The 16,828-nt window shown below is 37.2% G+C and overlaps 1 protein-coding gene across 1 annotated transcript; it reads right to left on the bottom strand.

Annotated features, from left to right (window-relative positions):
- Nucleotides 1-4,334: 4,334 nt before the first annotated feature.
- On the bottom strand, nt 4,335-16,556 carry LOC129249376 (putative odorant receptor 85e). Its single transcript, XM_054889204.1, has 5 exons — nt 15,996-16,556; nt 15,724-15,923; nt 8,250-8,535; nt 7,663-7,929; nt 4,335-4,394 (listed from the first exon to the last, which is right to left on the bottom strand). Exons 1-5 carry the CDS (start codon nt 16,554-16,556, stop codon nt 4,335-4,337), a joined length of 1,374 nt encoding a protein of 457 aa, XP_054745179.1.
- Between the last annotated feature and the right edge of the window lie 272 nt (nt 16,557-16,828).

Below are 16,828 nucleotides of genomic sequence, written 5' to 3'. Positions count from 1 at the left end.
TTCGGGTAAAATTTCCTACCGGCGAGCATTTGTTTAAGTCTGCGAACAGCTAGTAGTCACTGGGAGCCAAGGCCCCAGTGGTGGCAGTAGACCAACATCAATGTTTTGTATGTTTGATTGTCAAAGAAAAGTATTGGCTATGTAGAAAACAAATAATGAATTCGCCTTACTTCATTCTGGGCTGACAGCCACTTGGACGCGGCGAAAGAAAAAACACAAATCAGCTGATTTATCTATTTAATTGATTCTCCTTGCTGAGAGCCAAATCTAGCGAATACGATGGATGAAGGAACAATTCGAAGTTCAATTCATGTAGTTTTTTGATAGACTGGTTGATTGTTTTGATAGACTTCTGACATGGTGCGTTGTTTTGATAAAACAAAATTTTTTTCTTTGCCATATGCGGCCATTTCTTTGCAATTTCGGCATTCATACCACCAATAACGCTATTTAATATTCACTGTTAATGGTATTTCCCTTCTCAGGATAGTCGATGAATATTGCTGTACAATACGCACATCCCAAAATACTAAGGCCTTTCCTGCCGATAGTTGTGCTTTCGGGCGTCGTGGGCGAGATTCACCAGTTGCTATCCTCCCACATGACGATCGGTTTGATTCCGTAGTAAAGTAATGGATCCATGTTTTATTCATTGTCACATATCGATGCGAAAACTCCCGTTTATTACGTTTAAGCATGGCCAAACTCTGCTCAGAATCATATACACGTTCTTGTTTTTTGGGTCAACAGTGAGCAAACGCGGCAACGACTTTGAACAAAGCTTTCTCATAGTCAAATGCTCATACAATGCTGCGTTGTTGCAGCTTGGACTGAACGGAGTATCCTCCATATGAAAACGATGGAGATACTCCAAGAAACATCCCTGACCGCTCTATATTTGGGTTACATAGTGGTCTACGTCTCCGTGTCTTCCGGTCACCCTTGGCTAGTTTTGGCTATAAGTCTATAGGTTCAGCGTCCGTTAACAGACGAGTCACATCTGCTTTGCCATTTTTCTAACGAATGCAGACGTTCTGTAGCTTTCTCGTCAGTTGTCGGCTTTACTCCTTGTCTATCATAAAGTTGTCCCATTTCCTGCGCAACTTTATCTATTGGGTGGTTTCCAGCGATGACGCAAATCGCGTCGTCTGATACGGTCCTGTATGCGCACGCAACTCTTGGTGCGTTTCGTCGGTGCACCTGAGCTAACATTCGATGATTTAGCTCCTGCCCATATAGGGACAGCATATAAGATGACTGAATCCACCACCCTTACCAGGAGGTTCCGTCTTGTGCATCAACTCTTTCAGTAAAACCATAGCACAAACCTTGCAACACGCAAAATATGCACTCAGTTCGTTTATATGTATAGACGAAATTACCGTCGTCACCAAACTCCAATACATTCATATCAAAACCAAAATGGTAAACCACTAGTAAAAATCCGCTTTGATCATAATTGGAATCAAAATTTACCCCATAGCTTATTTGGAAAACATTTTCTTGCTGTTGCAATGCTCACACATTCATAAATGAAAGCTCATTTTCTACAAGGCTTTACAAAACCGCTAACCACAGCAGTAAGTACCAGATTTGTCAAATTACTCTTAGCATCTGCTGTAGGAAATTTCACATTGTATCGTTTTGTGAGAATACAAGCCAACAACATACATATTATACAATATAACAATTTTTGTAGGATCTTAAAATTATGCTGCGACATTCAACCATTTGAAATCATACGCGAAATGCAAAATAATTTAAATTTATTTAACTAGAAGAAATTGCCTCCATTCCCGAACTCAAAATCAAATTCACATAAAACAACAACACTGACTTAAATCCCCTTTGATCATAATTCCAATCAAAATTTTCACCATGGCTACTTTGAAAAGCGATTCCAGTAAGCAAAACATCGTAATAGAAGCTGAGGTAGCTAGAATAAGGCGATATAAAATCACATTTGCACATCAGTTGATTATGCTAAAAAAAAGTGCATAAAACGGCAAATCTCATCATCAGTAATAATCAGTTGATGAGTCATATGAAGGTAAGCTATTTTACAGTTACTCAAAGGAGTGTTTTGACATCTACTAATCTACCGAATTTCAGATATATTGTTTAAGAAAATATGTATGTACTTTTTCATGGTTTTCTTGCAATATTTGGTTTTATTTGACAAATAAAACTAATTCATAAGCCAACAGTAGGAAATACTGTATTTCCGTTTCAAAAACCACAGTGTGACATTTTATATGAGTTAATAGTTTAATTCCATGGGAGCAAATGGGATATAAAGGGTTTGATTGAAAAGTAATGAGCCTTCCCGCGCGGAGCGTCTGCCAAGCGATCAACCGAATCGGCTGGTGGGGGAAAATGATCGTTGGACCTTCCTCTTCCACTAGAAACCGGTCCCAGTTCGCTGGCAACAGCGGTGGAGTCAGCATCGCTCCGCGCGTGAAAGCTGTTTTAAAAGTGTGTTAGTATTTTGCAGTGGCGAAAATGCAGCGATCGTTGGAGAAACGTTACTTGATCAAATTTCGCGTAAAGCTAAACAAAGAGTTTGTACCTCCAGGAAGCACTGTAAACGCGGCATTTTACAAAGAAGTGCTCCTTCAGCTGAAAAACCGCGTCGCCCGGGCTCGGGCCGACCTCGTCAACAATTGGACCATTCATCACGACAATGCGCCGGCGCACACCGCCTTCCTCTGCACCTCTGCATTGGCCAAGACGGGGGTTCCGGTGCTTCCCCACCCTCCCTACAGCCCAGACTTGTCCCCTCCGGACTTGTTCTTATTACCGCGCCTGAAAAGAAAGCTGAAGGGGAGGCGTTTCGACTCCATCGAGGTGATCCAAAAAACTGTGACTGCCAAATTGAACGCGATTCCGGCGGATGAGTTTAAAATTTTTTCTTGCAGTGGAAGGACCGCTACCAGCGGTGTATCGACATAAGCCAAAAGGTTTAATAAAACTGCTTAAAAAAAATAAGGCTCATTACTTTTCAATCAAACCCTGTAAAAACGAATTTCACACAATATTTCAAACAAAATATTGGAAAATAATATTTAGAAAACCCTTTTAAATAAAACTCACTAGCTTACGTAACCTCTTTTTAAGTTTTTTATTTATAGAATTTTTTCTTTGTATTGCATTCGCTTCAAAACTTTTTTCAACTGTTTGATTCGAAAATGAATCCTGCTTTTGAAAAAGTCAATTGTGACATTGCTGCTTTTTCCAATAATAAAGGGTAGAGGTTTTGGATTTTAAATTCAAATAAAACAACGAAAATTGAAATAAAGCACCGATAATTCAAATTGATTGAGCAATCTTTATTATTTTTGGTTAGAACCACCCATGACATTTATTTTTTAAACATAATTCCTTTGAACTGTTGGCCTCAACTGCGCCGTAATTTGGCCATCCGAACACAACATTTTTGAATGACTCGCTGAAGGACTTCTCTCAGCGGTATCTCTTGAATAACTTTAGTAATGTTGGCCTCCAATGCCTTAATCGGAACTGGTTTATACACAAAGTATTTAGACTTTACATGCCCCTACAATCCAAGTGGTCCGAGGCGAGAGATAAATAGCTCACCGAAACGACGACGCAGCAAATCCATTGTTTCCCGAGCTGTATGGCAAGTAACGCCGTCGTGTTGGAATCAAATATTGTGGTTTTAATTTGCGGCTTCAAAACGTCGTTTATCATGGCGCGATAGCTTTTGCCATTCACTGTTACATTGGCGCTAACATCTTCTGTGAGAAAATATAGGCCGATGATTCCTCCTGCCCGGAGGCTGCACCAAGCTGTTATAATCAATGGATCTGAAGCTCCTCAAGCGATGTCCGTTTTCCAGGCACTTTTACGTTCTCTATGATTTACGTACGATTTGATATTTTGATCAACAAATCACTCTTACGATCATTTTATGAATGAATGATGACTAACGCATGTGTACCAATTCATTGAGATAACGGTATATCAAATGATCTTAGCAGACGATGTCGAAAATAGATATGTAAGAAACCTTCTTGATAGCTAAGACAAGGATTTGTGTTAGTTTTGCTTTTGCTTGTTTTGGTAGATGCAAAGAGTTTATGTAATAAAATACTGGTAACTATGTACGTTAACGAAATAATTTGGAAAGGCTTTCCAAAGCCAATAAAAAGCGGTGGTTTTAGTTAAAGGAGTGCGAATGACAGTAAAATTTTAGTATATCAAAACATTTTCTTGACAAACTGTATGCATATGTTGCAAGTCTACGCATCTTTATTAATCTTATACTGCTTACAAGGCTAGACATTTTTAATAAAATGAATTTTATATTATTTTTAAGGCTTAGCCGCTAATTTCTGCAACAGTGTCAAAAACGAGAATGCTTGAGTAACTACCTGAAAAATAGATAAAGGCAAAAAATTAAAAATTAAAATAAAATTAGAAATAAAAATGAAAACCAGGGATATATACGAGATGCGGCCGATAAAATCGCGAACCAGATACTTAGCGCGGACTCACCATCTCGTTACTACATTTTTAGTATAAATAGATAATACCGCCTTTTATTCGGTTCATTCACCATTACCCCTTGAACAAGCTGCAACGCGCCATGCCAACGGAAACTGCAATTTCTCTAAATTTGGGGCCTCGCTTTGACTAAATTCTAAAAAATGAAATGCGCCAACACCATTTTTTTTTTTAATATGATATCGATGCTTCAGAGATCTACACCTTCATATGGAGCGGTAAAAAAATGCGCTCACCTATTTTAACTAGGGGGAGAAACATGTGAAGACGATCTCCTGCCACTGCCGGTAGTAACGAAAGAATATATGTATCCACAAAGTCAAACATTTAGTATTGGTCAGCTGAAGAATTACATTATGGCAGATAGTAGACGAGCTGCAGATTAGCAGTGAAGGATTTGCAGAGATTTTACATAAAACTTTGTGCGCGTGGGGTACCGCGAATGCTCACACCGCTCAACAAGTAGCAAGTTGTAGAGATCTTTTGGAGCGATTTGAGCTTCTTTGTGATTGTGACCGCTGATGTGCCCAAGAAAGAGAATACAGTGGATAAAAAACGAAGGAAAGGCAACAAGACTGAATCGAAAAAAAGTTGTAAAAGTACTTTTATCTGCCTCTCTTCCTTTTTCCCCCATAAACTAACTTTTTCATAGTTGATATGTAATTTTTTTCTGCTTATTTTAAATCCACACTTAAAAATAAATGTTGGATTTAATATTTAAATAAGTTTTCATCTTCCATATATCCAATGCTGAAATGTAGCCAAGACGAACCCTGTATTTAAACTTCTGTTGAGGGGATTTCAGCACAATAAAATGAAATTTTGTTTCTCCTTCTAAAAGCTAAGGAAATGGTTGACTTCGGAGCTCATAAGGCAATCAGAACGAAATATAAAACTCCTCAAACCGAGAACTATAGCCCATTTCTTTTGAGAATCGATTGTCAAATGATAAAGTGGATGGATAAACAAAATTTGGTTGTAGCGACGAAATCCTCTCAACGAAAGCCTTAAAAAAAGTGGGGTTTTACAATTTTTTTTCGTACAACGGCCGGTTAAGTCTAACGGCATTCAAAGTGGAAAAACCGGCGCGAAAAGTATGGCTACCATTTTCTGGGATAGCGTGGAAGTTTTATTACCTGATTACTTTGCCTGAAGGGCATTTACTCATTAAGTAGTCACACAGAAGAGGCGCAGCAAGTTAGCGCAGCGAATGTTGCTTCTGCAAAACAACGCGCCCGTCACACCACTCGGGCTGTGAGAGATGCTTTGAAAGCTGCAGAATTCATTGAAATTGGTCGCCTATCCTACTATCCGGAACTGGCTCTCAGTAACTTTCCCTTATTTTTAATTAAGAAAAGTTTTATTATCCTTGTGTACAAGTACGGACGTGTATAAAAAGGAATTACGGACACGAAAATATTTGGACAATATGAAGATGAGCTGGACCGTAAAAAAACAATCTTTTCAGTGGCATGATGGCAGTTAGTTCCCTGTTTTTTTGCAAATCATCGCATCCGAAATTTAAGAGAAATGTCTTTTTTAAGAATTTGTATATCTAAAACTATTAGCTCTACAAGAAAAAATCATTTATACAAAACTTTAATGCAAAATGTAAATTTTTTCCATTCATTTTTTTTTTCATCCATTCATGGAGACAGTTTGCGATGCTCTCGGAAGAAGTGAACCGCTCTCCAACAAGATCGGGCTGCATTGATCGGAACAGATGTTAATCCGAAGATGCAATGTCTGGGGAATACGGCGGGTGAGCCGAGATTCCCCAATTCAGTCCCTATAAATATTTCTGGATCGATTTAGCAACATGTGGGTGATCTGGCCTTGTCATGCAGCAAAATCAGTTTGTCATGTCTACCGTCCCATTTCGGCCGTTTTTCTTTGAGAGCTCGATTGAAACGCATTAGCTGTAGTCGGTTACGATCGAACGATCACCAGTGATGGTTTCAGATGGTTTAAGGAGTTCATAATAGATGGCACCCTTCTGATCCCGCCAGATGCACAACATAACATTTGAAGCATGAATATTTTTTTTCGCTATCGAGGGACCAGGCAGGCTGGTTCACCTGGCAGACTCCAACAATTTCGACGCTTAGGGTTATCATAATACATCTACTTTTCATCGCCAGTGACGATGCGATGAAGAAACACTCTTCTTTTCTGCCGTTCAAGAACCATCTCACACACACTCTTCTCTCGATATAACCTTCAATTGATGTGGCACCCAGTTACCCAGTTACCTGCTTTCTGGACCATTTCCATCGCGTGCAAACGTTTACCGACGGTTGATCTGTCAACATCCAATTCTTTAGACATATCATCAAGGATTCGACATGTGTCTTCATCCAATAATTATTGTAGTTGAGTATCTTCGAATTTTTTCAGTTCCCCTTTCCGATCTTTATCACTCACGTCAAAATTTTCACTTTGAAAGCGTCGAAGCCACTTTTTACAAGTTGTATTCGATAATTAAATATTGATCAATATACGACACGTTTCAGCTGCACTTTTCTTTAAGTGGTAATGCAGTTTTTTCGGGACGAACGTAGACATTTTTGACGTCAGATAGAAACGGAGCCTTACGCTTCCAACGAATGCCAACTACTGCGATCGATACCTCACATATACACCTTCAAATCACCAGTATATTACTAAAGCGAACACAAAAATATTAACAGCAGCGACCTCTTTTACGAGGTCGGAAACTTATTCCCATACCCACTATTTTTTTGTATTGGATGAGATTTGAACAATAAAAATTGGTGTTGAAGCAAATTATTTAAAAAAAAAATAATATAATATATATAAATAATATACAAATTGCATAAATTTATTTAATGACTTCTTCTTGTAAAATTCATAGCTTTCGAAAAAAAAAATCACAAAAGGGCATTTCTTTTAAATTCCAATTGCGAATACGGATAGTTCGCACCTGAACTACTACAAAACTACAAAGTTTAACCAAAATCAGCCATCCTTTTCCTACGGAACTCTCCAACGCGAAAAGTGTATTTAAATTGAGAAATAAAAAACATCGCACTTGACTTTTCATACATTAAGTACCTAACGCCCCAAATTTATCAGCCACCTCTCGTATATTAATTCAAACATTTCGCCACTTACCGACCTCAAACGTTCAATGTCCATTACATAGAATTTACCCGCTGTTAGCCGCACAGCACGTTTGGTATTCACCAACATGATGAGAACATCCTGACGTATAGCACTAATATGTGTATGAGTCCACCATTGTGATCGCCAGAAAGCTTCACCACAACGTAAACTATGTTCGCGTAACAACTCACCAAAATAAGTAAACATAAGTAACTCGATGACTGTTAAAGTTAGATATTGGACCAAATTCAAAATGCGTACCAACGAACGTTCGCCCTAGGGAAAACGAGAAAAGTTGAATGAAATCAGTAAGAAAGTCCACACTTATGAAAATTTATATTTTAATGAACTTTAGACAAAACAACTTAAGGTCTTAAGGTGACTTAGCACTTTCTGACTGCGACGCGCTAAATTGTTGGGCGTTAATGTAATATTTGAACAGTTAAGGATATCAACTTAGCTTACGATTCGAATTAGTGTAATTTACATAAAATTTCAATTTTTTCTATTAAGCACCTGACTTGTTCACGTAGCAGCTAAATCTGCTCAAGCTGGTTAAGTTGTTTTATCAAAGTCCGGAGGTTTCATTAACTCACAGCAACGCCAACGAAAACAAGCAAACAGAGCTGCAACGTAACTTGTATCGATTTAACAAGACAATAGGGATTAAAAAGTTCTTCCATCTCCTTGCAGGCTTCCAAAATAAAGCGATGCAGGTGAACGCACTGCTCTACACCAGATTTCAGAGCTGCAGGAAAAGCTTTTGGTGGTTGCAGGGCGTGTAAATGTTCGAGTATAGAGAGATCGGTTAAAAGTTCCTTGCAGTACAAATACTGATTCAATTCGTCGTCCAAATATGTTGGTAGTTCAGCCTGCTCTTTGCTAAAGGAAATAAAATTAAAAAAAAATTGTAATCAAGAATTTATGCATCTGCGGAATATTCGGTGTTCAAGAGATATTGTAAGGCTGTAATCACTAATCAATAAAAAACACAACATATGCTGTATTTTAGGCAAAATATTGGCATGCCTTCGAAAGAGTAGTAAGTAATACAATAACAAATCAGCGAATATACAAGATGGCGCAAAATTAATCATCCAATTAGTTTTTTGAACAACTTTTTTTCTAAATAAAAAAAGGATTTTGAGTGATGGAAATTTTTGTTTAGACCTTTACGCGCTCTAGCCTGTTTTTGTAAGCTCCAACTAACTAATTCACAAATTTGACACATAACGCCATTTGCAATAATTGTAAATCCTCCGATAGGTTGTTAAATTTTGCGCCACCTTATAGACATACCTTTTTTCTATTATAAGTTTAAACAGATTGTATCGGAAAAAAGTTTCTATTACAGATTATTAAATTATTTTTGCGCCACCTTGTAGAAATCAGAAAGCATACATTTTTCATCTTTGCTTTGCCGGCTTATTTATGCTTATTCCTGCATATCCTGTCTAATGGAGTCTAGCACACGGCGCACAAACCGTACACATTTTTTTTTTTTTTTTTATTGAAATGTTATAAATTTTTATTTACATTCCATAGAGATTACACCTAGTATAAAACTAATAAGTAATTTTCATTTCACAATTTGAAGTAGCTTAAACAATACCATACACATAAAGAACAATTTTTTTTAAACAAAAAAGTTTTGTTTTCAAAATTTTAATTGTAAAAGGAATTATTGACAAATTTGGTTATTACAGCGTGATTATTTGATTTATTTGATTATTTCAAAGCTTTTTATCAAGAAACAGTACTTCGATCGATTTACTCATTCAGGTTTTGTATCAGTTTCAAATTAATTTTATGATTTTTTCACACATTCCGGCTTATGCGCACGCCTCTTTTCTAAATTTATGCATTTTTTATCGAAAAAAGCCTTCTTTTAGAGAAAAGCTTTCAAGGGCCCCTATGTTAATCGGAGCAATCAGTGCATAGTTATTAGCGTACACACATATTCTGGAACTCCATTTTAAAAGTAAGATGATTTTTCTTGCAGGTAATATAATTTCTAATTACATTTCACATGAAAAAATAAATAAATATTGAAAAATCCCAAAAGAGAGATGTTAAGTTCCAAAATTAAAAGCAAGAACTTTGAAACTTCTCTCTAAAGGTAACACTAACACTTTTGCCTACCCAGACAGCCACTTCATTTATAGCTAAAATTTAAACCTAAAATACACTACTGTGATTAGGAAGACGAGCCGAAGCGCATACTTTTGGCACCTTGCAGTAGACGCCAAAGCCAACTTTATCGTTCGTCCCCTTTCTATGTTAACCTCGTATCTACAAAATCATAATTTTCAGTAAATCGATAAAAATGTTTAGAGTTACTTACCTTCTATGAAAAGTTATAACTTATTTGATACGATACTTATAGTTGATACGCGGTTTTTGAATTCGAACATGTAGATACGAGAAAAATCGAAACGCTCTGAAAAAAATTCTATAATCATATTGTGTGTTTTGTTTTACGGAACAGGAGTGCTAAGGGGTTTTTTTCACTACAAATCTCAATTTCGAAAAAAATGAAGTTACGAGGTTAACACAGAAAGGGGACGAATAGCCTATGCAAATATGTTTCATCCAAATAATAGTCAACAGGATTAGTTAGACCCTGACCGAGTATTATGGCCTAGAGTAGAACACCTAAATCGCGCCATTGACTAGTTGCGGCATGCCGAGCAGTTGAAATACAGCGCACGCTCGATAACGTGAACGCTCTAAAGCATGAACACCCCAAAACGTCAACAGACATTTTTGTGCATTGACTACTCTAAAACGTGAACAAACCCAAAAAGCTCTATAACATGAACAATAAACGTTAGAATTATTTGAATGTAGTTTACATTGATCTCAAGTAATTATAAAATTGGGGAATCCCCTAATTATAAAATAGGCATTTTATTCGTAATTCCATGTAAGGAGTAAAATATTTCAGTCGCGGTTTTGGTTTTGCAAAGAGTGTTTCGTCTTATGTTTTCTGGTGAAAATGAGTTCTAAAAAACCCGTGGGCTTGACATTAAAACAAAAGGCTAAAATTCTCGGCTTTTTAAAAAAAGGCTCATCTGTGACGATTTTAGCAAAGATATATAATGTTGCTAAATCAACAATTTGTAACATTAAAGCAAAAAAGTAAGTGGTTTTAAAATGCGTAAACAACACGTATTGTGGACCTGGAAATAGAAAAACACTGCGCTCTTCAGAAATAAAAACTGGCCAGTAAGTGCTCTAATGTTGAAAGAAAAGGCAAAAACACTGCATGCAAAAATTAAAGAAAATGAAGCAAACTTCTTCGCTAGTGATGGATGGCTTCAAGGATTCAAGAAGGGGTACGGTATTCGTGTTCTTAAAATATCAAGCGAAAAACTGTCTTCACAAAAACAAAAGCTAAAATGGCCGAATTGGAGTTATGCAACGATCAGTTATATATATTTATAATGCAGATGAGTCGGGGTTATTCTGGAGACTTTTGCAAGAGAAAACGTACGCGTCAAGTTTGGAGAAAAGAGCCCCAGGGGTAAAGTCCGAGAAGCAGCGAATCACGTTTTTATGCTGTTCAAACGCCACTGGATCTCACAAGCTTAAGCTTTTGGTAATTGGAAAGGCGAAGAATCCACGCTGCTTTAAAAACTTTCACTGTCCCACCGACTATAAGAGCTCGAAATCCGTCTGCCTATTTTCAAGCAATGGTTTCATGGGTCATTTGTTCCACAGGTGAATACTCCTTTTAAGTTTTGTCCGATTTTTAAGGTTAACTGGTTGTTTTTTAAGGTTACATCGTTTTTAAAGTAGAAGGCCTTACCAATTAAAGTTTTCCTCCTAATCGACAACGCTCCTTCTCACCCCAATGAAGCTGAACTAACAACGGAGAATGGGCAAATTTCGGCAATGTTTATGCCACCAAACGTTACTCCCCTCATTCAACCGATGGATCAGAATGCAATAAAAATCACTAAGTTGCATTACAGAAAAAGACTTCTAGCTTCAATAGCAGCGACAAAGTCTGATTTGCTCGAGTCGTTAAAAAAAATTAACTTAAAAACAGCTATAAATCTTTTGGATGCGGCTTGGTTTCGTGTTGGTGAAACAACATTAGCTAAGTGCTGGAATAGTATTTTAAATTTTGCGGTAAACAATGATGATTCCGAACATAATGTTCCGTTGTCGGTTTTAAAAGAAAAATGAGAAGCTGAACTTCGCATCTTGATGAGCAACACCGTCGATCTCCTTAGTAGTTTAAATCCTGAGGTTCGGTCGTGTTCGCAGATACTATATATATAGTCAAAGATATGTATGTGGGTTATAGAAAAACTTTTTTTATTAAAAATTTCAGATTGAATTCACGTTACCAGCCATTCATGAAAATTAAGCCGACAGAAGCAGTTGAAATTTTGAAAAATGCGTTAATATGGGCTGGTCATAAAGACGTCGATCAAAATGAAATGAGTGTGCTAGGACGGTTAATGGAGAAGCTGTGCTTCAAATTTTAGAAAAACAGAAGATAAAAAAACAGATGACTGATTTTTTTAAATAAAACCATCGTATGACTAAATTCAATTAATATGTAACGAAAACAAAAATAAAATGTGAATTTAAATGTGAAAAAATATATTTATTTGGTCCTTTTGGGCATTCCAAAACGTGAACACTTTCGTTAACGTGAACTGCCTTGGTTTGAATTAGTTCACGTTATCGAGCGTGCGCTCTACCTGCATTCTGTTTACCAACCAAATCTAGGTGAGGTAAGAAGAAACGATCGTTGAGAGCATCAGAGTATATGATTCATACAGCGCCACTGGTACATACTCGTATAAGTGCCATACGTTGAACTTTCTCAGAAAGTTCCAACTTAATAAAGATTCGTTTTATATGTTACAATATATGTCACATATTTTACAATTTTAGTAACACTGATATGGGAAATTGATTCAATATTGTGGTACCTGAATTATGAAATGTATATACATAAATTGACTAAAGTCTCCTCAAAAACAGTTTTCCCATTTTGCCTTAAGAGATATACGATGTAATAGGATCTTCCTCCACACAAAGTCATCTGATCAATATTATTGGCGCCTTATCAGTCTGCTCACTAGTATTACATAGTTAAAAAAAATGCTACAAACACTAGGAATGCAATTTCCAATTTTTTTCTATTTTTCAAGATATTCGCAATTGAAAATTTGATATTTCTTAGACGTACCTATTTTTAAGTTCTGTTTCAAAAACTATTAGCCCTACAAGGAAAAGTAATTTCTACAAAATCTTAGGGAAATTTTCTGCTTTTTATATAAACTATATATACAATATAATTGGCGCTTATACATTTGGTTGGTTGAGCGCGGAAACGTCGTTCATGTTGTAAGCTACACACTGAATACCGGAGACGCAAGTACGAACTGAAAAAAGCTATTCAGCACAGCAAAAATCGCTGCTATAAGACAATGCGAGATAGCGCAGACATTGTTCCATAGGGCTTAGCCTACAGAATTGTCATGGCAAAGATAAAAGGTCCACGGGCACCGCAACGATTGCTTAGGCAGGTAGTGATTGTGCTTTTCCCCCAATAGGAAGAAATAAACGTGGGAAGGGGAGTCTCCCCAGAAAAAGAGGAAGGATTTTTTTAGTGGCCACACCACTCAACGCACTCGGCGACGGTTGCTGTAAGTGCGAAGGCATTTTGAATCCTACATCACCCACCAAAAAAAAAAAACACTTGGTTGGTTGTTTGTCTGAGCTCATCCTCTTATTTGTGGAGATTTTTCATGGCAGAATGCTTTCGGAGGTTAGGCCTATTGGTCCAAATGAAGCTAGACCTTTACGTTTCTTTCTAGTAAACATCTTGTAATACATACATCTGTGTCTTTTGCGAATCTAAGTAAACTTTGAAGCTCTATCCCCCGAGTGGCATTCTAACTTCTCATATTTTAAAGCTCCCAAGCATTTTAATCTGGTTCTAGCTAACGCAGGGCAAGAACATAGAAGGTGTTCTAGCGTTTCCCTCTCTTTTAGTTAATTGCAAAATCTGCAGCTATCATTGTTTATAATTCCTATCTTGTATGGGTGTACCGCTAACAAATTGTGACCTGACAATATACCTACGATAGTTCTGCTTTCCTTTTTGAACAGAGCTATTACGAATCGGACGTATTTATCTGCATTCTGTGTGCACATGATTTTCGCGGTTTTGCAAGTGGCTAGATTATTCCACCTCCTGTCTATCCGTGTTTTCATGTCCGCTGCGATGTCATTTTATACCGTATTTAAAGGTTTCAGTATGTCGTTTCCTTGTCCGAATTGTATGTAAACAGTGCTTTTGACAATCTCATCTACAATTTCGCTTCCTGCAATGTGCGTTACCCTTATGTCCGGGTACCCAATAGATATGCAACCATCTGTCTGCGGCTAGTCTCTCTATGGCTTATGTTGGAGTTGCTCGATGTCTTTGCGAATGCTATTTCTGTAGCCTTACCTACAGCAAAGACTTCTGCTTGAAAGATACTGCAGTGGTCGGGGAGCTGAAATGACTGTCTGATGCCTAGCTCTGCGCAATAGATCCCTGACCCTACTTCGTCTAACATTTTCGAGCCATCAGTGAATATATTAAGAGTATTTGGGCTAGGTTTCATTCCCCTTTTCCATCCCTCTTCTTCTATTATTGTTCGGAATTTCTTCACCCAATTGCATTTGGAGTCATATAGTCCATCTGGACTCTATAACTCATGCCTATTGAGCTATATATGTCCCAATGTTTTACAGGTAAATTCGTCTGTCGCGTTGAGTCATACGGCAGATTTAGCTGCTAGATATTCCGCCGCAATATCAATCGGTGACAAGTTAGGTATTCTTTCAAGCGCTGCCGTTGGAGTAGTTCTCAATGCACCTGTGATGCAGAGTACACGAAGACGTTGAATACTTTCCATATGTTTTTTATATGTCGGTTTTCTTAGCGCAGTCCACCACACCATAGCACCGTATAGTAATATTGGCTTTACTACAGCTGAGTAGCACCAATACATTATTGAAGAAAATAGACCCCATGAAACTCCCAACATTTTTTTACATGCGTATAGTGCGTTACTAGCCTTTTTCTTCCTCTCTAATATATTGTGCTTCCATGATAGTTTACTATCCAGAATTACTCCAAGTTCCTTTTTGTGATTTTTAAGAGTTCGTTCCACGTCATTTAGCTTCGGGGGTTGCCAATAGGGGATCTTGTACCTTCTAGTAAAAAGTATCATATCTGTTTTATCAGCATAAATATCTACATAAATTTGTGTTATTCAGAAATCATTCTCACTATCACTATTTTCTTAAAACTTCAATCTTCCTCAAAAGTTAGTGAAATTTTCAAGAATACATCTATCATTTTTAAAATTTTTTTGAAATTAGCGCTCCGAATTAAACAAAAAATTGTAATCTCCTATTTGAAAATTTTCAGCCTTAATGACATTCTTCTATTAACCTTAATGAGTCAAAACTGAGTGACTTTAAGCGCTTGAAATAAAATTGCATGCTAAGTTTGGGTAAAGCAGGAAGGAAATTTTTTATCCAAGTTGTGATATTTAATGACCCTTTGCAAATAAGACGGCATACATTTTAACGCCGCATTCGAGGGCAGCTCTTTATGAGAAGTTTTTTGCATTCAAACTCACTCGCTACCAAAATAAGCAGACTGACGCTCGATTGGAATCCAAGCAGATCGCTCTGAAGTGGACCGTCCCAAGGCTCATAGAAACGCAAGCTGAATGATGAAATCAGCGCCACCGGACTTCATACGGCGCGGCCTCGAGGCAAAGGCTGAAAACCGAAGTGATTTTGAAACATGCGAGAAGACATTATACGCCCACCAGACGGCGCTAGAGCAACTAATTATTATTATTATTAAACTCACTGAAAGGTTGTCTCTCGAAAGTTTAACTAATTTAAAAATCTACAAAATTCGTTGAAATATAATTGTCTATCCTTTGATTCTTACTAGTACTTATGCATATATTTAAGTAACTCTCTTAATATTTTTAAGTTAAACTCTGAATTTTAAATAATTTTTAATTTACATACCTCAACTTTTCAAGCTCAAAATTGGCACGTAAACGTGAATAATAAGTGAAATTCTTCAGACTGCAAAAAAGCACATCAAATTGTCCACACATGAGTATAACCAGCGAAACAAATAAACTGGAGCCATTGCTAAAAGTGATGCCCATTACTATTTGAGCCGACAATTGCTGCACATAGAGCAATTCATAGACATAAGGTTGCTGAAAGTAAAAGAAAAATTATGAATTAATAAATTTTCGTACACCTCTTTCCTCCACACAAATTTCACTCACCAATGGATCAAAGGGATACCACATCTTCAGTGGCAGTACACGCACACCCGTAACAAGAGGTTGCAAACCATATACAAACGTACCCGCCATACAGACGACAGTCCACACAATAGTCACACGCTTAGACAACACATATGTCCGATGCCAGCTTACAAAGCTCAGACCGGGCAATGAATGATGCCAATAATATTGGTTGATATACTGCAAAAATGCGAACAAGCGACGTGATCTCAGTAGCCAGTAACAGGCAGCATAAGTGCTGAACCAAAATATGATGGTCATAGTGACCGCGTCAGTAATCTCTTCCAATTTTCCATTGATTAGCATATCGTAAGATGTCTTCAGGAAAAGCATACCCACAAAGAATGTTTGTGAGATGATGACGAAACTGTAGATAAAGACTACCAGAAATTTGACCTTGTGTGGCTGTCCTATCTTTAAGGGAATTTGGCCGGTAGCTTTGAAGGTGATAACTTGTGCGGTGAAAAGATCACCAATACGGGCTTGATCTTCATGGGAGTAGAGTAGTGAAGCGCATTGACTGCTTTCGCTGTGATCCATTGTCTTTGCCTGGTGAAATTTTACAAAACACTACTGCTTTTGAGAACTTTCGATTGTGTGCTAATGCTTTAGATTTTGAACTCTTATAAATAAGCGAATGAGAAATTGAATGCGTTAGTATAATTTTAGTTTTATTTAAATCAATAGAATTAAATAAATTATTCCCAATATTTGAAAGTTTCACGGTTTTAGTTAAGCCCATTACTGCATTTCACACCCTCCCCCAAAAACGAAGAATATTTTCTCCTGCCGTTTTTTGAACTATTTTGTTT

This window comes from Anastrepha obliqua, chromosome 1 (genome assembly GCF_027943255.1).
Source record: "Anastrepha obliqua isolate idAnaObli1 chromosome 1, idAnaObli1_1.0, whole genome shotgun sequence".
NCBI lineage: Eukaryota > Metazoa > Arthropoda > Insecta > Diptera > Tephritidae > Anastrepha > Anastrepha obliqua.
The sequence above is the reverse complement of the archived record's forward strand: the minus strand, read 5'-3'. Positions and strand labels throughout refer to the sequence as shown.

Coding starts and splice junctions, on each gene's coding strand:
- LOC129249376 (XM_054889204.1), bottom strand. CDS start 16,556: ATGGATCACAGCGAAAGCAGTCAATGCGCTTCACTACTCTACTCCCAT. Junction 8,536..15,723: donor TTTGAGCTTGAAAAGTTGAG/GTATGTAAATTA, acceptor TATTTCCTTTAG/CAAAGAGCAGGCTGAACTAC. Junction 4,395..7,662: donor ACATTGAACGTTTGAGGTCG/GTAAGTGGCGAA, acceptor TCTATTTTTCAG/GTAGTTACTCAAGCATTCTC.